The sequence below is a fragment of the Squalius cephalus genome, assembly GCF_949319135.1.
Source record: "Squalius cephalus genome assembly, chromosome: 3".
NCBI classification, from domain to species: domain Eukaryota; kingdom Metazoa; phylum Chordata; class Actinopteri; order Cypriniformes; family Leuciscidae; genus Squalius; species Squalius cephalus.
In genome coordinates, this window is record NC_137124.1 from 37,493,668 (window position 1) to 37,516,678 (window position 23,011).

Below are 23,011 nucleotides of genomic sequence, written 5' to 3' on the forward strand. Positions count from 1 at the left end.
TGGCAGTAAACAAAAATGACAAAGCTGAAAGCCCACCCTGGGCCCTTGAGAGGAGGGGAAAGGATTTTTAACGGTTTTTACACTATAGGAAAAACCTCAACCTTACCGATGAACTAAATGTCAAAGGCAGGGATATTTGAAGCGACATCCAGCTGTCGTTAAAAGTATTGTGAATTCAAGGCCTGGTTTCACAGACAGCATTTAGATTAAGCCAGGATTAGGACATTTAGGATTAGTTCAATTAGGACATTTAAGTAGCTTTTATAAATGTGCCTTAAAAAAAAAACATTACTGGCGTGCATCTTGAGACAAAACAATGACACCGACATATTTTAAGATGTGTCAGTGCAAGTTGTTTTCAGTTAAAACAGCTCAAACATGCATTTTAGTCTGATACTAAGCTTAAAGGGATAGCTCACCAAAAAATGAAAATGACTCCATGATTTACTCACCCTCAAGCCATTCTAGGTGTATATGACTTTCTTCTTTCAGCCAAACACAATCAGAGTTATATTAAAAAATATCCTGGCTCTTCAAGCTTTATAATGGCAGTCCTGATTTTGAAGTCCAAAAAAATTTGCATTCCTTCCATCATAAAAGTGCTCCACACGGCCACAGGGGGTTAATAAAGGCCTTCTGAAGAGAAGCAATGCGTTTGTGTAAGAAAAATATCAATTTTTAAAACGTTATGAACTAAAATAAATAGCTTCCGACAGACGGCCGAACGCATCGATTTACGGCGAAAGAGTAACCCTTGACCTGGCGCATATGCATTGAAGAACGCGGAAGAGCAGAGGATAAAGCAAAACAGTAGGCACGAATTAGAAGTCTAAAACAAGAATTTTTAAAGAGAAATGTCAGAGGATTTTGATATAAGACAAGAGGAGCTTGAGTTTATTGCCCAGCTCTATTTGTTTGAGCTTAAAGGGTTAGTTCACCCAAAAATTCTGTCAGTAATTACTCACCCTCATTTTGTTCCAACCCCGTAAGACTTTCGTTCATCTTCGGAACACGAATTAAGATATTTTTGATGAAATCTGAGAGCTGTCTCACTCCTCCATAGGCTTCTATGTTATTGAAACTTGCCGTCCCATAAAAGTTAGTAAAGACAATGTTTAAAATAGTCCAAGTGACTACAGTGGATGAACCATAAGTTTATCAAGCGACGAGAATACTTTTTGTGCGAAAAACAAAACAAAAATAACGACTTTATTCAACTATTTATTTTCTTCTATGTGGGCCTCTGGTGAGTTCACGTAGTGTAACAGCGCAGCGCTTCTGTGTTGTATGTCACACACATCACACACATGACCAGCGTCGGCCAATAGTGAGCCTGCGTGCTGACGCATACACAGAGGCGCTACGCTGTTACACTACTCATTTTCAATAACATAGAAGCCTATGGAGGAGTGAGACAGCTCTCAGATTTCATAAAAAATATCTTAATTTGTGTTCCAGAGATGAACGAAAGTCTTATGGGGTTGGAACAATATGAGGGTGAGCAATTACTGACAAGATTTTCATTTTTGTGTGAACTAACCCTTTAAGCTACTCCTACATCCTACTTCACACATCACGTCAGGGGTTACTCTTTTGCCGTATATATCGACTTGCGTAGGCTGTCTGCCAGAAGCTATTTATTTTAATTGATAATGTTTAAAATATGGATATTTATCTTACAAAAACCCATAGTTTTGATTCAGAAGGTCTTTATTAACCCCCTGGAGTCGTATGGTTAACTTTTATGATGGATGGATGCACTTTTTTTGGACTTCAAAATCAAGACCACCATTTACTACCATTATAAAGCTTGAAAGAGCCAGGATATTTTTTTATATATATAACTCAGATTGAGTTTGTCTGAAAGAAGACAGTCATATACACCTAGAATGGCTTGAGGGTGAGTAAATCATGGGTTAATTTTCATTTTTGGGTGAACTATTCCTTTAAGCCTTGTCTGTGAAACCGGGGGAATATGTTACATTTTAGCATAAAAGAAATAGTTCAACCAAAAGTAAAAAAAAATCTGTCATTGTTTACTCTCCCTCAGTTCGTCCCAAACCTGAAAGCTAATAATTTCTCTGTGGATCACTAAATTTTTATATGTATATATATATATATATATATATATATATATATATATATATATATATATATATATATATATATATATATATATATATATAATTTTTTTATTATTTTTTTTTTTTTAAGAATTGTTACATAGGTCTTGCCATACAACCACAGTTCATGATGTCCCACATAAAAAAAATAAAAAAAATAAAAAAAAATAAAAAACATACAGGTTGGGAAGGGCATGATGGAAAGACAATAATGACTGATTTTTCACTTGTGGATCACCATACATTTAGGACAAATTTGTCCCCCCCACCCCCTACTTCTTGTTTTTGGTATGCTTCCTGACCCCTTCCTAGTGACATAATTTGGGTGCACTTTATAGAAAACAAAACCTTAACAGAAGACAGTGAAGAGGCCATGTTCTGCAAAATGCTATGACATTTTCTGGCCTTCAAAGGCATACATGTGAGGCTAAAAAAAAGAAATCACCATAAAAAAAGGCTTCCAACCCAGGACTGTAACCAGATGGAGCTACATTCCATTTAAATAAAAATAAAAAAGGACAAAGAAACTGAAAAATGTTTTGGCTTCTGGTTGACAGCATTACCCTCATTTATTTTGTTTTAAGGCTTCTTTTTCTCTCCATGTCATCCTCTTCTCTACTGTTCTTCACAGCTTTTTGCTTTTCTTGAACAAGCTCTTGATCTTGGAGCGTTTTTTCTCTCCGTTATCGCAAGAGTCCTGGGAGGAGGTGGTTTGGAGCTGCTTGGGCTCCTTGATAGCTTTGCTTTCTATGTCGAGTGAGCTAATCGAGGGGTAATGTCCCTCTGGAGGCGTCCCACCAGCGGGCAGCTGCCCCATGCTGTATGACTTTTCCATAATGCCATTATAGGCCACAGCTTTGGTTCTAGGTTGAAAGGTTAAACTTTGAGATTCTGGGAGGACGGAATAGTGGGTAAGGTCAGGAGAGCCCTTGTGACCTGAGGAGGAGTCAAGAGGAGATGAAGGGGAGGATGTGGAAGGAGGTAAGGTCTCCATGGCCGCAGCCTGGGCCTCTTGCGCCAGGAGAAGAAGTTCCTCACGAGAGATTTTACGTGGTGGGGTATCCGTGCCCGTAACATATGTACTTTGACCAGAGAACTGCTTCCTGCCCAAAGAGGAACTGAGAGAGTCTGAATCTGAGCAGGTGTCCTGAGGGTCCCTGTGAAACAAAAACATAAAAAATAACACAAAATGCATCATAATAATCTAAAAAAAGATACACTATCAGTCAGTAGTTTGGAATGATTCATTTGTTTTATGTTTTTGAAAGAAGTCGCTTATGCTTACCATTTATTTGATCAAAAATATAGTAAAAATAGTGTTATTTGTGTAGCAAAAACTCAACGTTCATAATAATAAGAACCATTATTAATAATTGAGCACCAATAATAATTGAGCACCAACTGAGCATATTAGAATGATTTCTGAAGGATTGTGTGACTGGAAAAATAGCTGCTGAAAATTCAGCTTAGAAATTTGACCGGTAGTGTACATTCACAGACATTACTCACATATACAATAAAAGCGATTTTTTTAAAGACAGGCAAGTTAACAAATTAACGTACAGAATTTTTAAAGCTTTATATATAAAAAAAAAATTCTAGTAAGATACGAAAAAAAAAAAAAACAGGTGAAAAAAAGAAAAGCTGTAGATGTCATACCCCTTCCTTTCTACAGTGAAGAAGATGTGATCATCGTCTCCGTCGGGTCTGTAGGCCAGGGGGGCCGAAGCCATGGACAACAGGTCAGGGTCAGCAGAGAGGGATGAAGGCTGAGACAAAAGACTTCTGCGAGAACGACAAACACTGCTGTTGCGGGTCAGAGGAGGTCGAATCAAAGCAGCTGTGAGGACAGATAGATCATTAGCAGTCTTTCATGGTATGCTTATCATAACAAAGAATGTACATTATGAATGAACAAGAACTGTCCAATGAAAAGTCCAATCCAGATATAATAAAAGAACATTTCAAACACACTAGAATCTGACACACTAACACTGTGTCTGTACAAAGCACGCAAATATGTACGCGATTGGTTTTCTGTTGCTAAGCGTCTAGCTTTAACATTCTAACACCACATCGTTTCACACTGTACAAGTTTAGCACTGCAATGCAGGGTTAACACTGCAAAAGCTGTACTAACCCTGCTCCAGAGCATAACCCCGGGTAAAAAGCGGTGCTAACCCCCGCTTCTGAATTACAATTGTGAAACGTTCCTTTAACCAGGGTTAAAAGCAGTGTTTTTTGAACGACCGTAACTCGTGGTTAATCGCAGTGTGAAAAGCTCTGTTGATTGTGGATCTTTCAAAACATTGTATTAGGGATGCACCAATACTACAATTCTGGCTGATACGAGATGCTGTTCTTTTTAACTTTCTGTTTACCCACAAATCCTGAAAAAACTGTACCACAGTTTCACAAAAATAAATAAATAAATAAATATAAAGTCATGTGAAAAATAAAGAACACCCTTTAGAATTGTATAATTTTATATATCAGAACATAAAAATAATCTGGTTGTTAACAGGTCTTAAAAGTAGGTAAATACAACTTCAGATGAACAACAACACATGACATATTACACGGTGTCATTATTTACAAAAATAAAACCAAAATGGAAAATCCATCAGTGACAAACTAAGTACAGCCTTTAATTAAATTGCTTGTAAAGCCACTTATAGCAGCAATAAGTTGAAGAAATCGTTTTCTGTATGACAGTATCAGTCTCTGGCATTAATCTGGAGGAATTTAGGACCGCTCTTCTTTTTCTTTTCTTTTTTTTTCATCTTCATTTATATAGCGCTTTTAACAATGTAGATTGTTTCAAAGCAGCTTTACAGTGATAAACGTATAATTTAAGGTAACAGAGAATGTTTTGGCTTTATAGCGGTTCTTTAATAAAGTTATTTTCCAGCTAAAGTTAGTTTTGATTGATTCGCTTCCGTCGCAACGATCATTTGTTATTAAATTAGGGGCCGCTAAGACGACACCGTTCTCTCTACACAGACTTTAAACGCGAACCTGTGATAAACGCTGATGGCGGTCACATGCGCATTAAGAATTGGTTCTATAGTTATGTGCGTTTGAATATATGTTGGCAGGTTTGGAATTCCCTACAGACCAAGCCTAAACAAAGTACTGGTCTTTCCTTATAAATTTTGATACAGAATTTTATTTTATTTTATCACTTCGGGGTAGGAACGCGAAACGAAATTCCCGAAAATGCTTCTTTACAACATTGCTTCAGTTCATTGAGGTTTGCGGGCATTTGCTTCTGCACAGCTCTCTAAAGGTCCCGCCACAACATTTCAGTTAGGTTGAGGTCTGGACTTTGACTGGGCCATCAACACCTTGATTATTTTCTTTTTCAGCCATTTTGTTGTAGATTTTCTAGATTAGCTCTTCCAGCAGCGCAGCCTAGTCCCCAAAGGACCTCTGCTTCGGCAGACACTGCCTGTCCCACACAGCTCCTCAGTGATGCAGCCAGTCTGCAAAAGACCCTGTGAATATTCAACAGACCCAGCTGCCCAGTCCACCATCCGTAGTTCAGCATCCTCCAGCCCAGCGTGGCAATGACTACTGGATTGCAACTCTGCACCCTTCCCACTGCACGCATCACCAGTGGAAGACTGACCACCCGACTGTGTGGAACGTAAATATAAACTTAACAATTACCTGGGGTCAGTTTGTTACAAATAATCGGTATATTATTTATTTAATGATAAATAAGTCTCGTGGTTCCATCACAGAAAGCCACAAAATCACTTTCCAGAACATTCTCATTCACAGTTCCATGCTGGTGGAATGCTCTTCCCACCCTCATCCGGAATGCAGAATCCCTGGCAACTTTCAAAAGACAACTGAAAACCCTTCTCTTCCGTGAGCACTTAACCTCATAAAAAAATTAAAAAAACAATTCTCTCACTTTTCCTTTAAATCCTCGCTTATCGGGCTTATGCTACTCTGAACAATGCCTGAACTTCGTATTTTGAGCACTTCTTGCGTTGTTTCTTGCCTCTTCACGATGACTCGCTTAATTTAGTCCTAATTTGTAAGTCGCTTTGGGCAAAAGCGTCTGCTAAATGACTAAATGTAAATAAGCATTTATTTATCACTATTTTGTCAGAGCCATCTAGGTGGTTTCTCATAAGAAGCATTCCCATACAATTCTCTTCCATCGCTACATTCAGTTCAGCAACATTGTATTTATCCATTCTGTGTTTAAATCATTTGTTTGTTTTATTGTTTAATTCAGTACTTTCCCTTTTGGTTATTAGTTTATTATCCTATAGCAGTGCATATTCATTATTAGCATTATTAATCATTGTGGTATTTGCTCTTGCATATACTATTAATACATTTCATTAAATTAATTACAACTGTGTCTTCATTGTGTTGATGATCAAATCCTTCAGATAAATCATCTGACCAACTCTCTCTAATTTACATTAATTCTAAATTATTGAACAACTCTTTTGGGAATTGGGAGTGTTAACCACACCTTAAGTGACATGTGATAAAAAATCACTGGTCATCAAGTCATTGGTGAATTGAGTAGAAATCATTACAGTTGTAACTTTGCAAACCTAAGCCGTGCAACCAAGTTCTTTTTAGAGAGAAGAGGCTTTCTCCTGGCAACCCTTCCAAACATGCCATACTTTTTCTTTTTCTAATTGTATTGCCATGACCTTTAACATTTAACATGTTAACTTAGGCCTGTAGAGTCTGAGGTGTATTTCTTGGGTGTTTTGCGATTTCTCTGAGCTTTGCACAGTCTGACCTTGGAGTAAATTTGCTGGGACGTCCACTCCTTGGAAGATCTTCCTCACTGTAGAATGATGGACTTTAAAATGGTTTGGAAATAGCCGTATAACCTTCCTCAGATTGATGGCAGCAACAATTGCTTCTCTAAGACCATCGCTGACGTCTTTCCTCCTTGGCATTGTGTTAACACACGCCTAAAGGCTCCAGACCAGCAAACTGCCAAAACTTCTGCTTTTATAGAGGTGATCACACTTGCTGATGATCAGTTAGTCAAAGACATTTGATTAGCAGTGCCTGACTGCTATTTACCCTCTTAATTCCTATGGAAGCTGTAAGGGTGTACATAGTTTGTCACCATGGCTTTTCCATTTTGGCCTAGCTTTTGTTAAATAAATAATTACATGGTGTAATATGTCATGTGTTGTTGTTCATCTGAGGTTGTATTTACCTCATTTTAAGACCTGCCAAGGACCAGATGTTTTTTTTTTTATATGTCCTGATATAAAACCATTGAATTCAATAGGGAGTATGTTGGCCATTCTACAGAATTGGTGCAAACTGCTGTCCCACAACCAAAAATTTTAAAAGCATTTAAGTATTCAAATGTTAAATGTTTACTAAGATCCTTGTATTATCTATTGAATACACAATAATATGCAAAATATAAGTAAGGTTTATATTCATAAATGTTCATAAAGTGTTTATTTTTCATTGTTGTTTTTAAAACAAAGTAAAAAAAAAAAAAAAAAAAAAAACATTGATTTTATATTTTATTTTTAAATCATGAAACTTTATGTTAAAAAAAATGTGTCCCGCATTTTTCTGTCCCTACCGAAACAGTGTGTGTTTTAGTCCATTGGCTGAGATTTTAACCACAGCCGTACATTTTTGATCAGGAAATATTCCTGTGTCCCTCTCTCTTATAGCCTCTCTTTCATTGTAGATATTTCGCACATCATTTTGAGGGAAATGTGTTCAAAAGTCTGAAAATATGTGTGTAACTTTAAGGAATGTCAATACCAAACACCTTTTTTCTGCAATTAAGTAAACTTTGTTGGGTGTTATTCCATAAAATTTAGTTTGTATGTGTGTACAACTGTTCAGAACTGTGCTAGGTAACCATGTGCTGCTTATCATCTTTGAACTAGGCTCAAAAGTATCTAAAATTGTCACTACAGATACATGTTATGCAAATCATTAGTATCGTAGTACGTTTTAGTAGTGTTTTAGTATTTGACTTAAAATTCCATAATGTGATGTGGTTGCTACCAAAACATTACTGTCACTACCGAAAATGTGCCGCCACGACCGAAACATGGGATGTTTTGTCTAAAATAAAGTATATTGAATCATCAACTAAGATGTTATTATAGTGTTTGGTTCAATGTATATTCAAACTAATGAATCCTTAACTTTGAAATCAGAATGATTAACTAAATGACTTTTACAAAGAAAGATTGTATTGAAAATACAACAAATCTTTTAAATTACACTTGAAATATTGTTAAAATTGTAATTGTTATTGATTTACCTGTGAAAACGTTTTTTTTTAAATAGCAAAAAATATATTTGCAAGGTAGATGTAAACAAAATATTAATAGGTCAATATAAGCCTTCTTATTAAATGATTTATTATTGTGTTTCGGTAGTGACAAATTTGGAGAGAGGAAAAATATTCCAAAACGTTCTGAAAATACAATATGATAATTAACTGCACAATTACTAGAAATGTGTACCATGGATATTATACAATTTGCATAGATACGAAATTTGTGGGAAAAGACCTTTTTTTTTCCAAGACGTTTCCAACTCTGACTTTGAACCAATTCTGTTGAATGGCCCATATATGTGTGTGTGCGTGTAAAGTCACATTTTCACAACATTTCTCACAGTTTGATCCTGGAGAGAGAAACTTACAGGTGAACTGTGGAATGATTGGTGGTGTGTCCTCGTCAAGATCATCCACCCCGCCAGCGATTGGGTAGGGTGGCACCGACATCCGCGGCATGACCACCCAGCTGTGGTCAGCGTACAGGGAGGCGGTGAGGCTGGGCAGCCCAGAGTTATTAACTAATGGAAAGCAACATAATTTCTCTATTTGGTGCCAGCGGTGGAGACGTTCCCGCAAACACGCTGTGACCTCTGATAGAGATTTTCTAAAAAGCAAAAAACACTGATAAGCTTTCATGTAATGCGAGAAACCATTAGCTTTTTGTGTGGGTGGTTGGTAAAGTGACTGCATGTCTATTGCTTATAAGTGTGCTTACTTAGCCTCAAGTATTTTGTGGTCTACTTCATCCAGCGATGAGCTGTGTGCAACATGGAGGGTACCAAACACAGAGTTCCTCTTCTTCTTGATCTTTTCTGCCTGAAATTCACACAACATGAACATAGAAACACACAAGTGATGAAAATACAAAGATACTGCATGGAAATGCACCAGTCGTTGGTTGTACTGAACTCAAGCTCTTCTCTCCTGCTGCAGTGGCTGCTAATTGCTTTAGTTTAACTGCTGATGACTCATTCCAGAAGCAAATAACAAACGGAAAAACAAACCATGTAGTTAAAAGGTAATTTAACCACATCATTAGAAATCTAAATTAAAGGGAAGAAGTTTCAGCTTCGTTTTTGTTAGTCTCTGAGAGAGAAAGATATTTGTTTAGGTAGTTTTAAACTGAAAAGGAAACTTCACTTGTAATGTATAAGGGTTGAAGTACAATGTAAATCTTTTATAAACTCAAAGAACCTATAATTGTTTGGTTATTTCCTGTCCTAACAGGAAGTGACAACATAAATCACTCACCTCGTCCTTTGCGACCATGAGCTGCTGCTCAGCATTCTGTTTTTTAATGTTGTAGTACTGCACTTCCACCTCATGTGTGAGCTGTAGCCACATCTGCAGGGCTTCAGGCACCGACCAATCTGACTGCATCTCCTTCTCTGCTCTCTTCAGCGCCATTCGCACCTGGAAAAACCCAACAAACACTCAAACATATATTTACAAGTGGAATTTGTAATATATTACTTGTATTGTGGAACGATCTAGTGTTGTATTTAAAGAAGAGGGCTGTTGTAAGGCAATAGACAAGGAATGGTAAACTGCAGGAAATTAAATCATTTTGGATGCATAGCAATTCATTACATTTTATTATATTAATCCTCAAGATCAATTTTATAAGGCAATTTTAATAGCTTGAAAAATATATTTATCATTACTGTATCATGTCCATAGCTCATATGTACTGTATTACTTTTAGACAGACAGAAATTCTGACACACATACAATGGTCTATTATTGGTTAGTTATTGTGTTAGAATTAATTTAAGATTAAGCATTGATTTTATAAAAAATTGCAGTAATGGCTTTTAAATTGTTAAAAGATTAGTATTTGTAATAAATGCTTTCTTTTGAACATTCTATTCATCAAAAAATTCACCTGACACTGAAGACTGGAGTAATGGCGGATGAAAATTTAGCTTTGCCATCACAGGAGTAAATTACATTTTAAAATATATTCAAATACAAACTTGTAATATTTCACAATTTACTGTATTTTATATCAACTAAATGTAGTCTCTGTGTTTCAAAAACATTTTAAAAAACGTACCGATCCAAAACATCTGAACGGTAGCGTATGTATACTGTATACGGCCATGTATACTGTACAAAAACACACCAATCATGCCAATAATTAAAATGTTATTGTATATGCATCTTGTAAAAAAATAACTGTGGTTGTAAAAAAATGTAACTGTGTTTTACATGACAGTCAGGCTTTTTACTGTGTAGGTGGGAAGTTCTTAGCCAGAATAAACTACAATATGAATAAAGTCTGGCTTATCACACTAAAGACCAACTCACATTTATGAAAGACCTTGTGTGATTTATATTGGTTCCTACCTGCACTAGTTCCTCCTCTGCGTACTTGAGTCTGCTGAGTTCACATTCAGCCCCCTCTCGCAGCTCTCGCAGTCTGCTGGCTTCTCTCTTTGCTCCGTTGATCTCATCACGCATCTTCTGCTCCAGGTTCTGCTTCTCCACCGCCACTGTCCGGTTCTCCTCCTGAGCCTTTTCCAACCTGATGAAACCACAGAGCAATTTAAGTCACATCTGAAATCTGGTGTGTTAGAATTTAAATATATTATTAATGATAATTATTATATTCTGTCATCATTTATTCACTCTCATGTTGTTCCAAAACTTTGACTTCTTTCTTCTGTGGAAAATAAAAGAAACAGTATCCTATCCACTCTTTTCCATATAATGAAAGTGAATGTGGATATAGGCTGTAAAGTATCATAATAGTATCATAAGTAGAGTTCACATGACTTGTGTACTATATTCCAAGTCATATGATAGCTTTGTGTAAGCTTTGTGTAAGTCTTATAACATTATGAATGTAATGCCAACATCACTGACAGTGTGACATCAAACATGACATATTGCGTCTACAGACTCCATAGTATCTTAGATCGATTACAAAATTACACTGGTATTCAGGGACAGGCATTAAGGTTGTTTAGATCCTACCTGTAGTTACCATTTTATTTAAACAGGGAATTATCTAAGTTAACGCCTGTATAGTATGGAGTGCCGCAAGGACCTGATTTAGGCCCTCTGCTATTTTAATTATACATGCAGCCCCTTAGTAATATTATAAGAAAACTTGGAGTTTCCATTGCTATATGCTGATGATACTCAAGTTATATATTTCATCAAGACCAGATGAAATTTCTAAATTATCTAAGTTGACAGAATGTGTTAAAAATATAAAATACTGGATGACCAGATAAGACCAAATATCTGTACACGGAAGCTCTTAGAATACAATTTGAATTCAATTGAATTCATTGAACCAATTTTTTATCATGCTATTATCAATCATGTTCTTTAAAGAGTCGCAAAACTCTGGACTTTTGGTGATGCCTAGGATAGCAAAGTCCACTATAGGAGGGAGAGAGTTTGCACATTTGGCTCCTAAACTCTTGAATAGCCTTCCTGATAATGTTCAGGGCTCAGACACAATTTCCCAGTTTAAATCTAGATTGAAGACACACCTTCAGCCGAGAATTCACATTATGGTTTCAATAAGATTGCACTCCAGTTATATTATGATCAAATGCACATGATTATCTTTTTGCTTGAAATGTTACGAACAGCAGCTACGCTAATTATTCTTCATTTGCTCTTCTGTTTCCAACTAGAGATTACACCAGTTTGGACCCAGCCTCTTATGAAGATTTCAGATGACCCAAAGCTTGCAAGGACTTCAGATGACGTCAACTCTGAATCAACATACAAAACTGACAAATTTGAAATGTCCCATATATTATGATCACAACATGTAATCATTCTCATTGTCTCTGCTTAAATGAATGCATTACGTTAGTTAGCTGCATAATCTCTATTATCTTAGAACTGTACATTTCTGCAATATGAACATTACTTTCACACCTCTGATAGTGTGTAGTGTGTGTGTGTGTGTGTGTGTGTGTGTGTGTGTGTGTGTGTGTGTGTGTGTGTGTGTGTGTGTGTGTGTGTGTGTGTGTGTGTGTGTGTGTGTGTACAGACAGCTAAATTCAGTTTGTTCTTCACATACAGCTATAGTATGGCTTCAGAAGATTTATTTGAGAGTTGAATGGACAACTTTTATGGTGCTTTTTGCCATATTAATGCTAGTCTCTCCTTTTGTGTTCTACAGAAGAAACTCATGTGGATCTGGAATGACATGATGGTGAGTAAATTGATGATAGTATTTCCTTTTTAGGATGAGCTATTCCCTTGAGGAATAGAGGAATAAAAGAGCTTAATGAGCCTTCTCATAACAAGAAATGAAATATGATGTTATACAGATGAAAGAAAAAGGCAGAATATCCCATGGTTGTATTCAGACAGGCACTGTCTGTTTTTGCTCACCGGCTCTGTAGCTCTGTCAGGCTCAGTTCAGCATTCTGTAGACTCTCCAAATCTTTCATCATCTGGGAGATGTGAACTTTAGACGATTTGTTCTGTATGTATGCAAACCAGCAGCCCCCAACACCAATGATGATTGAAATCATCAAAATAAAGTCCTTCAGCCAGTGATGGTGTGGACCTAGAGGAAGGAGAGAGGAAAAGAAAGTATTTAAACAAATACTTTTATACAATTATTTTGTATAAAACACTAACCAAACTTTATATTACTTGAGTGAGCTGTTAAACCTATAATCCTCCCAAAACTGAAAATAATGTCATAATTTACTCACTCTCATTTCGTTCATGTTTAGTTGGTAACTAAACAGTTGCAGTTTGCATTGACTTCCATTGTATGGACAAAGAAATATATAATGTAAGTCAATGCGAACCAAAACTGTTTGGTCATCAACATTCTTCCAAATATCTTCTTTTGTGTTCAGCAGAAAAAAAGAAATGCATACAGGTTTGGAAAGACATGAGAATGACAAAAATGATGACATAATTTTCATTTTTGGGTAGATTATCCCTTTAACTGCTGCAACCGGATGACTGAAACGGTTGTAAAAAGAGATGACAACTTAAAAAAAGTGAGGAAACCTGTTACCTTAAAATTATTAAGTAAATAAAGTACATGCGTGATTAAAAAAAAATTAAGTTATGTAGAATTGATCAACTGATCACTTTTTACAGTGAATTTTCTATCATTTCCACCTGCTATGAGAACGGGATCAACTGATTCATTGAAAAGATCTGACTCAAAAAAGAAAAATTAAAACTTCATCAATAAATTGCACATTGTTATTTCTCTCATTAACTTTTGAATGTACCAATTTTGGTATGTTCCTTGCACAAAGCTGCTTGACTGCAGAATAGCCCAGAAGAATTCAGCATATACACTACCATTCAAAAATTTGGGGTCGGTTTGATTTTTGTTAATGTTTTTGAAATATGATTACAATTTAAAATAAATGTATATTTATTTTAAATATATTTTTAAAAGAAACGTATTCTTGTGATGGCAAAAGTAAATTTTCAGCAGTCATTCTATTCTTCAGTGTCATGATCCTTCAGAAATCAATAAAATATGCTGATTTAGTGTTTAAGAAAAATTCCTTGTTATTATCTTTGTGTATTATTGTGCAGCCTCATATTTTTTTGGAAACCATGATACATTTAAGGATTTTCTCATTTTTTTATGGATAGAATGTTCAAAAGAACTTTTGAAATAGTATTTATTTGAAATTGTTTTTTGCATTCTTGATAAATAAAAGGGTAACACTTTACTTGAAGGGGTGTGCAGAAGACTGACATGACACCTTCATAATCATGACATGACAGATGTCATAAATATGAAGGAGGTCTTATACATGTTTATGACAACTGTCATTAAGTGTCATTCGCTCAATTATGACATTTTTAATGCAAATATGACATTGTTTGAGATGTCTTTGTTATGACAACTTGACATAAACCAATACATCATAACCTGTCAGTGTCTTTGTCATGACAACTTGACATTACCAAGACAACATAAATTGTCATAAATATGTCATAAACATGACATAGCAGATTAATTATCAAACTTAAGAAACCACTTAGCTTTATGGGTTAACATTTCATTAAACTGTCAGGTGGTTGGTTTTGACATTGGCTGTCATGAATGTTTTTCTTGACCTCAACTACAGTGGTACAAATTTAATTTGTCATTAAAATGATATAATGGCTTCATGACAGCCAATGTCAAAACCAACCACCTGACAGTTTAATGAAATGTTAACCCATAAAGCTAAGTGGTTTCTTAAGTTTGATAATTAATCTGCTATGTCATGTTTATGACATATTTATGACAGGTTGTGTTGTCTTGGTAATGTCAAGTTGCCATAACAAAGACATCTCACGCAATATCATACTTGCATTAAAAATGTCATAATTGAGCGAATGACACTTAATGACAGTTGTCATAAACATGCATAAAACCTCCTTCATATTCATGACATGTGTCATGCCATGATTATGACGGTGTCATGTCAGTCTCATGCACACCCCTTCAAGTAAAGTGTTACCAATAAAAGTATCAATTTATCTCCAAATAAAAGTCTTGCTAAATAATCAATTTCTCTACTGACCCCAAACCTCACTGTAAAAAATATATGATCAATAAGTTATAACAACATATTTTACATTGCTTTAACTCATCAAAATAAGTTAAGCAATTTTCAACTTTCTACATAAGTTATACAAGATTCAACTACTTTTTTTAAAGTCAGTTTAATGTAATTTAAGTTGAAATGACCTAAACATCCAAGTTGATTGTACCTAAAAAAAAAATATTTTACAGTATAGTGTAGTCATATGAACTACATACATTTTAACTGCATTGAAAAAAGGACTAGTACGTTATTTGTTTTCCAAGGAAGCAAAGCCAAATGGTTTTGGAACAACATCAATTTTGGGCTGAACTATCCTTTTAAATAAACAATTAAACATGTCTCAGTGCACTTACGTAGTGGAGGTCCAAAAAGCACTGCGTCCAATGCTTTTAGATTTAATTTCTGTTTATGTCGTTGGTCTAATATCTTTAGCTGCATAGACATAAACGACGGTTCATTGGCCGCTAATCTGTAACAGAATGGAAAAACAATGCAGGTCAGGAGTAAGAATGTGAGTCAAGATCACACAAAATCAGCCTGTTTCTACTGACAAGAATCATAGTTTGTGATCCCTCAAACAACCGTTACTTTGAAATGTTTAGTGCAAATCAACATAAGTACATCCAATAAATGGTTACACTTTATTTTGATGGTCCCCTTTAGACAGTAATGTAGCACCAACATATCAACTAACACTCATTAGAGTATTAGATGAGTATTAGTAGAATGTTAGGGGAAGGGGTTAGTAGAATAAGGGGTTCGGGTTCCAAAGTTACTTAGTCAGTAGAAATGTCTGTTGTGGGACCATCACAATAAAGTGTTAGCAGATTTTAAACAGTCTACTAATGATTGATGAGTTAGTTGACATGTAGGTGCAACATTACTTACAGTCAAAAGAAAGTCTAAAGGGGAACGTCAAAATAAATTGTTACGCAATAAATATCATAATAAAAATAAAGCAAATCCCTGTAAGTCGAAACCTATCCTATAATGTGTGTGTGTGTGTGTGGGGGGGGGGGGGGCAGCCTATGTGACTGTATGTGTGTGTGTATGAATGGCAAGTTCAAGCTCAAAGACTAATTTTAAGAAGTGAGTACTGTATGACTGAAAGATCACATGTGCTGCCACACTCATACTGGGCATAACTGCAGGTGAAAGGTGATCTAATGCTGTGACATCATTTCATGAGTCATGGAGAAGTGGTCGTGAGGGGAAACTCAACACCATAAACCTTTCTTTGCCCCCCACGATTATGCAGGTCTTCACTGTCTGTGCACTGACACCTCATCACCACTAGGGGGAAGCGCTGCTGTTAATCTCACATTTGGTGATTTTTTTTATTTTTTTATTTATTGGTGTATCAGCATTGAATAACTAATACAAATTCATATTAAAAAATACACAAAATAAATTCTTAATAGGCTCTTTTTTACTTTTAGCGGTAACACTTTACATTAAGGTTTATTTTTTTACATAATGCATTAACTAGCATGAACAACGAGCAATATATTTGACAACATTTAGCATTACCCATTAATGTTAGTTAATAAAAATGTTCATGTTCATGATAGTGCATTATCTAATGTTAACAGGTTAACCTTTGTTTTAGTAAATGTTGAGATTAACATTAAGATAAGTAAATTCTGTAGAAGTATTTTTCTGTATGTTAACCAATGTAGTTAACTAATGCAAACAACTGAAGCTTTATTGTAAAGTGTTTTAGCGAGAAAGTTAAGATACTACTATAAGTTTCAACTCTCTATAAGGTTCTGTCACAATAAGTGTAGCTTAAAAAATCACACTCAATAATGCATGAATGAAAAAGAAAAAAAAATTGTGTGAGGCTGTGTTAGGCTTAGGAGTAGAAAGGTTGTTATAACTCAGTATAAAAACAATAGTCACTGGAGAGTCTATGAATGAAACACAAAAGTGCAAGCGTGTTTACCGAGGTATCGTGTTGCCATCTACTTTAAAATCTCTGAAGTTTGTTTCATACTGAGGAAGCTCCACCGACTCCTTCAGCCATTGAACGGCATCCTCCAGTGTCCAGTTGTGCACTGAGAGCAAAGACAGAGGTGAGAAGACACATTTCAAAAATGCATATTTGAACACATTTCAAAAACAAATTTGTAATCTTTTAACATGTTTTGAACAGAAAACTTCAACAAATAGGAAAAAAATGATTCATGAGCTCAATATTTAGTATTCGTTTCATCTGTGGCCTTTGGTCTAAATACTGTAGTAGCGAAAAGATATGTCAGGCCTAGGAAAATTGATTCAAATATTATTATATTTGTACGTGTTACAATTATGTTCTGTCTAATCTGCACCTGTTCTTGTTAGTCCCTGATTAGTTTACCTTTCTCCATCTATGTCTAGTTAGTTTCCTCATTTCCTCCTGTGTATTTATATGTTCCGTTCAGTCCCTTGTTGGTTCTTGTTTATGTTGAATGTGGTTGTGTCTGTCCTGCCAAAGTTAGTTTCAATAAAAACCAACGAATATGCTACAGTCCTTGTTTTTCCCTGTGAGCTATTTGTTTTTCAATGTATTTTTTTTTCATTGTAAAATAAAACCCGAGCTTGCCTTTTTTGCCAAATAACTTTGTCAGATAAACACATTAACCAAGTTTAGTGTTTTGTTCTTCCCTCATATTTAATACACATATTTGTTTTTGATGGTTTAATCAAACTTGTAAGGTCATTAAAAACAAATATCTCCGCCAGACATCGCTTTTAGCCACTACTGTATGAACATCAGTGAATAACATCATATAGCTGGGTTCAAATGCGTCCACAGCGACTTTAAACTTAAACTTTAAAAAAGTAATGAAGAATAAAGAAAAAATATATTTTTTAGATTCTGTACTATTTCTATAGGTCACAAATAATTCAATTGTGGCTCTTTGTACAGATGGTCAGATGTTCTTCCATTGAAGCATTGGATCATCACAGCAGCCTGAACATCAGGTTTGACACAAACTCGTGTGAGTTCATGCAGCTCAAGTGTTGTTGTCATTAAAGGGGTGATGAACAGTAACAGAGGTGCCAATTGTAGTGATGGACAAGTGTAAACTCCAACAGGTGCTTTTACTGTGATAAGTGCGAGGGCAGGGGGTGTTACCAGGGGCGTGATTTGTGGGGGGGTTGGGGGGAGATAACCCCCCCAATATTTAAATCTATGCATTACAACCCCCCCCCCCAATATTTATACCATGATCACATGAAAAATATGCAGACCCAAACTTCAACCCCCCCAATGTTCAAACCAAATCTACACCCTTGGGTGTTACATAAATTGGTCAGTAAACTGTGCAAAAGACATAGGGCAATATATATATTTACGAAACACCATGTAGTTCAGTTCTCTTGGTTCTTTTGGTCAGAACCCGAAAAGAAAATTAAACATTTATTGTCATGGTTCACTTAACATAAACACTATCATTTTTAACACAGAAAAAAAAACAAAAAAAAACAGCTTTTATGAGGTGAAATCAGAGTGAGTGGGGCACTTTTTGCCACCCAATCAACCTGAATTCACCCTATATTTTACGACGGACCTTTCCGAACATCCAAAGCAATGCTGTGTGCTGGGTGTAAATGTGCCTTGTTGTACATGTTGGTACTTTTACCAGCAGAGAACTCGCAAAAGAGCTTATGAAATGTGCAGACGAGTCAAAAGTTCGTTTGGAAGCTGACCGAGAAACGTCACCTGAAAATGTGGGTCTCTGTCTGCTTGTTTGGTGCGCAACAGGGGCCGGATTCACAAACATTCTTTTTGCCGATTTCTTCTTACTTTCTAACTTAAGAATAAAGATGAGGATATTTTGTATTCTCAAACTTTTCTTTTTTCTTAAGATAAAGATTCTTTCAAGTTCAAATTTAAGAAGTATTCATATTCCCAAAAATAATGTTTTTTTAAAATCATCATAAATAACTTCATAAATTTAGGATAACCTCCAACCTGTTTTAAATCCCCAAAGGTAAGATGTTCAATGAATTTATTGGGTTGTTTCAAATATTAAGCATTATAATATAACACTAGCTACACATAATACAAATTGTGGATGAGTGACACCGATTGCTCATGAAAATCACTACTCTAGCTAGAACTAGTGAGGCAGCGCGCACAGATACAGGACGAACTCACTCTAAAGAGAGAGCACAAAAAAGACAGAGCGCAAATGAATGGGAACGACTGCTGAATCTTGAGACATGGCCTCTTTAAAAATAACTATTTAAACTTGACACAGCGCATTAAAAACGCCGTGATTAACTCCCATCAAGATAGATGTGACATACACGCTTATTATATCTAAGTAATCTACAGGCAGCGCAAAAATACACACTTTGAGGTTTTAAAGGGATAGTTCACTTTGAAATAAAATTTTGGTATGTTTTAGCTTACCTCAAGGGCATCCAAGATGTAGGTGTCTTTTTTTCTGCAGTAGTTTCAATTTTGATATTTTTAGGTCAAACCGTTCTTGTCTGTCAGTCATATCATGCAGGTCTATGGTCACGGTCTCAAAGAGCATGCACAGAGTCCAAATTAAAACAATTCCCCATCGTCCAAATTAAACAATTCTCCATCGTAAGTACACATTGATGGCCTAAGACACTTACTTACGATGGGGAATTGTTTAATTTGGACGATGGGGAATTGTTTTAATTTGGACTCTGTGCATGCTCTTTGAGACAGTGACCATAGACCTGCATTAAATGACTGACAGACAAGAACGGTTTGACCTAAAAATATCAAAATTGAAACTACTGCGGAAAAAAAGACACCTACATCTTGGATGCCCTTGAGGTAAGCTAAAACATACCAAAATTTAATTTCAAAGTGAGCTATCCCTTTAATTCACCGACTCTCCAGCAAATACCTTTCAATCAAGCAACACAAAAAAACTGTGGTTTTCTTCTTAAGAAAAACATTAAAATGTTCTTCAGAAAATATTTGAACTTCTTAGGAATTTGCATTCTTCAGAACTGCTTAGAGGTTATCTTAAGAATTTTCTTAAGGGGATTTTCGTGAATTCGGCCCCAGGGTTCAGTTGGCAACCGCACCAGCGTTACAAACATGCAAAGTTTTGAACACAATCTACATGTCCCCACATTAGAACCTGAGTCAAATACATATCATTGTTTCAATTTCCATCTGACTAGACATACTCGCTCAAATTATGTTGACAGTATAATATGTAATGAAAACAATTGTCTCAAATGCAAAAGATTTTAGGACACAACTGTACAGTATGATTTCTCAACTTGTAGTTGACATCAAGAGAACAGAGTGAACCTGCACAGGTGTTGTACAGGGAAATGGCCACTCATGATAGTTAATTACTTAGTTGTGAACAAAATCCATTGCCAATTAATATAATGACTAAACTATCATATTTCATACTCAAACTGAAAACCAGACTACACAACAGGGCAGTGTCTCAGATTACATCTCCGAGCCTCAACAGAGCCTGATGCTGTAAGATGCCATCACTGTATTAGAGGCTCAATGGGTAACACACAATCTTTGTTTAGAGATGCATGTGCAAGATTAGTCAATTCATAGTCTCTCATGACATCACCACTAGGAAACCCTGAGACCAAACACGTAGCCTAACTGTCCAATTAAATTCATTTTATACTAGTGTGACAAAATGAAAATAATTTTATATCACAATAACAGTACACACAACCGTTCAAAAGTTGAAAAGAAAATTGTATTTCTGTTCAAAAGAATTTTTTTTATTTAGCAAGGACACACTCAAAAGTGACAGTAAAGACATGTATAATGTTATAAAAGATGTCTATTTCAAATAAATGCTGTTCTTTCTATTCGTTAAAGAATCTCTATGAATTCTGATAATATTTCACACTAATACTGTTTTATCCACTGATCTATATCATGACATTATATATAATATATCATTCTATATAGATCAGTGGTTTTATCATATAAATGCAGCCCTGATGAGCATACGAGACCTTTTTCAAAAACAAAAGTTTGAACAGTAGTGAATATGGTTATATTGGTAACACTTTAAAATAAGGTTTCATTTGTTAACATTACTTAACTACATTAGTTAACCTGAACTAACAATAAGCAGTATATTCTTACAGAATTTATTAACCTTTGTTAATGTTCGTTAATAAAAATGTTCATGTTCTTGTTAGTTCACAGTGCATTAACTACTGTTAACTAATTGTCACATAGTGTGTGGTAGAAGATAACAGTCTTTATTAAACTTTAAATCCAATTATTTGTGTATGGGTCAATGACGTATAAGGATTTTCGACAGGCCAATTTTAAAATACAAAAAAAATAAATAAAAAAAAACTGTTGCAATTGTTCGAACATTAAGGATGTTGTGTACACCTAAATTCATTTAAAAAATGTAATTTAAGTGATTTTAGTGTTTCTTCATCTAGATGAATTGTCGGTAGCCTTAAAAAATGTCATGTGGTGCGACCGTGATTTATCTTAAAATTAATTAATTTCCTTAACATGCTTAAACATTTTTACTAAGTTCTTAGTAATTAAAGTGTTTAGAAACCAAGTATTTGCATTTCTTTTGAGTTTTTGTAAAAAATGATTTCATCATTTTTTGTTCTATAATTTCTGAGTTGCCTTCTTAAATCTAGTTACCAGACTTATTTGTCCTGTAAATCACATAAAACTGATAAAAAAATGTTTTAAAAATATCATTTACTAAAGCATATTGGAATCTGATCTAAAATTATTGACTGTCCACATTGTGTATCGCAACTGTTCAGATCCGATTTGTGTGTCCATGCCGCTCTTTCGTTTTATATCTGCATTGGTTTATACGATCGAAACACGATCAGGGGTGAGTTTCCCGAAAGCATCGTTGGCCAACTATGGTCGCAAGTTCCGTCGTTACCAATAGAGTTCAATGGACATTGCGATGAACTTGCGACCATAGTTGGCCAACGATGCTTTCGGGAAACGCACCCCAGAGCGTTCAGACTGAAACAGATTTCCAGAAATGCGATTTGAATAGGATTTCAAACCACATATGAATATAGCTCGAAACGGATTTATGTGACGGGATTGTGTTGAATGTGATATTTGGCCAATCACACTTGCTAAATCTGATCAGATTTCAATTGGATATGCACAAAAATCTGATTTGGACTGACCGTCTGAACGTAGCCTAAAGGTCCCTGCACACAGAGTCTGAAATTCTCCTCCGAAATGTTTGCACGTTAAAAAATAAATACGACCTCACGTTGTGTCAATCACATTTACACACTGCCACCGAAATTTACATCCATCATAAAAAAAATTGGATCGGGTTAGATTTTCTGCGTTTTTTGTATCAGTAGCAAGCATTTTGAGAGGTGTTTTGACATTTCAGAGCCACCGAATGACGAATACGAAGAAAGCGCATACGAAGGACCTTAAGAATGGAAACACAGGCAAACAGGAACAGAACAAAACCAAACTAAAACACAAACAGAACATAAACCTGACACTACTACAATTTGGATCCTAAAAATGTATTAGTAAATGTTCAGATTGACATTAAAGGTGCAGTAGGACATCTGGGAAGATGCTAACTTTAGCCTGATAGCACTAAAAGTGTACGTCCAAAGCCACGCCTCCTGAAAGCATGAACACGCAGAGCCCAGAAGACCCGAGACAAGGTTACTGCAATACATCATGTGTCATTCACCGGTGAGAAAACTTTATAGTACAGTTAGTAACACTACAATACCAAACGTAAACAAATTCTTAAAAACGGAATTAGATGCAGCAAGTTTTAGGTTTGTTTAGCTAGCAAAACTTGTCAGTGTTCCATGCCAGGGGTTCCACGATGAGAGTCTGGTTGTTGTTACTGCTTGCCTGCCATTCTCACTCTGTCTGCACAGCGTTTTATCAACTTTAACATCAACTGAATTCTATATTGATGTGACAGTTATTACATTAAAAAAGTCCTTTCACATCTCCATTAGTTTGGGAAACAACTTGCTCTATATTTTCTAATTATTCCATGTTTTTG

The 23,011-nt window shown here is 35.6% G+C and overlaps 1 protein-coding gene across 2 annotated transcripts in view; it reads right to left on the minus strand.

Moving 5' to 3' along the window:
- Positions 1-2,211: 2,211 nt before the first annotated feature.
- stim2b (stromal interaction molecule 2b) overlaps positions 2,212-23,011 on the minus strand; it is a 48,074-nt gene continuing 27,274 nt past the window's right edge. For both annotated transcript variants that reach the window (XM_079867269.1, XM_079867268.1), the window contains 9 exons: positions 16,936-17,047; positions 15,344-15,459; positions 12,802-12,979; positions 10,786-10,963; positions 9,688-9,849; positions 9,152-9,252; positions 8,802-9,040; positions 3,783-3,963; positions 2,212-3,280 (listed from right to left, as the gene is read on the minus strand). In XM_079867269.1, the coding sequence (XP_079723395.1) occupies positions 2,749-3,280; positions 3,783-3,963; positions 8,802-9,040; positions 9,152-9,252; positions 9,688-9,849; positions 10,786-10,963; positions 12,802-12,979; positions 15,344-15,459; positions 16,936-17,047 (1,799 nt within the window). In that variant the 3' untranslated portion in view covers positions 2,212-2,748. The remainder of the gene's footprint in view (positions 3,281-3,782; positions 3,964-8,801; positions 9,041-9,151; positions 9,253-9,687; positions 9,850-10,785; positions 10,964-12,801; positions 12,980-15,343; positions 15,460-16,935; positions 17,048-23,011) is intronic.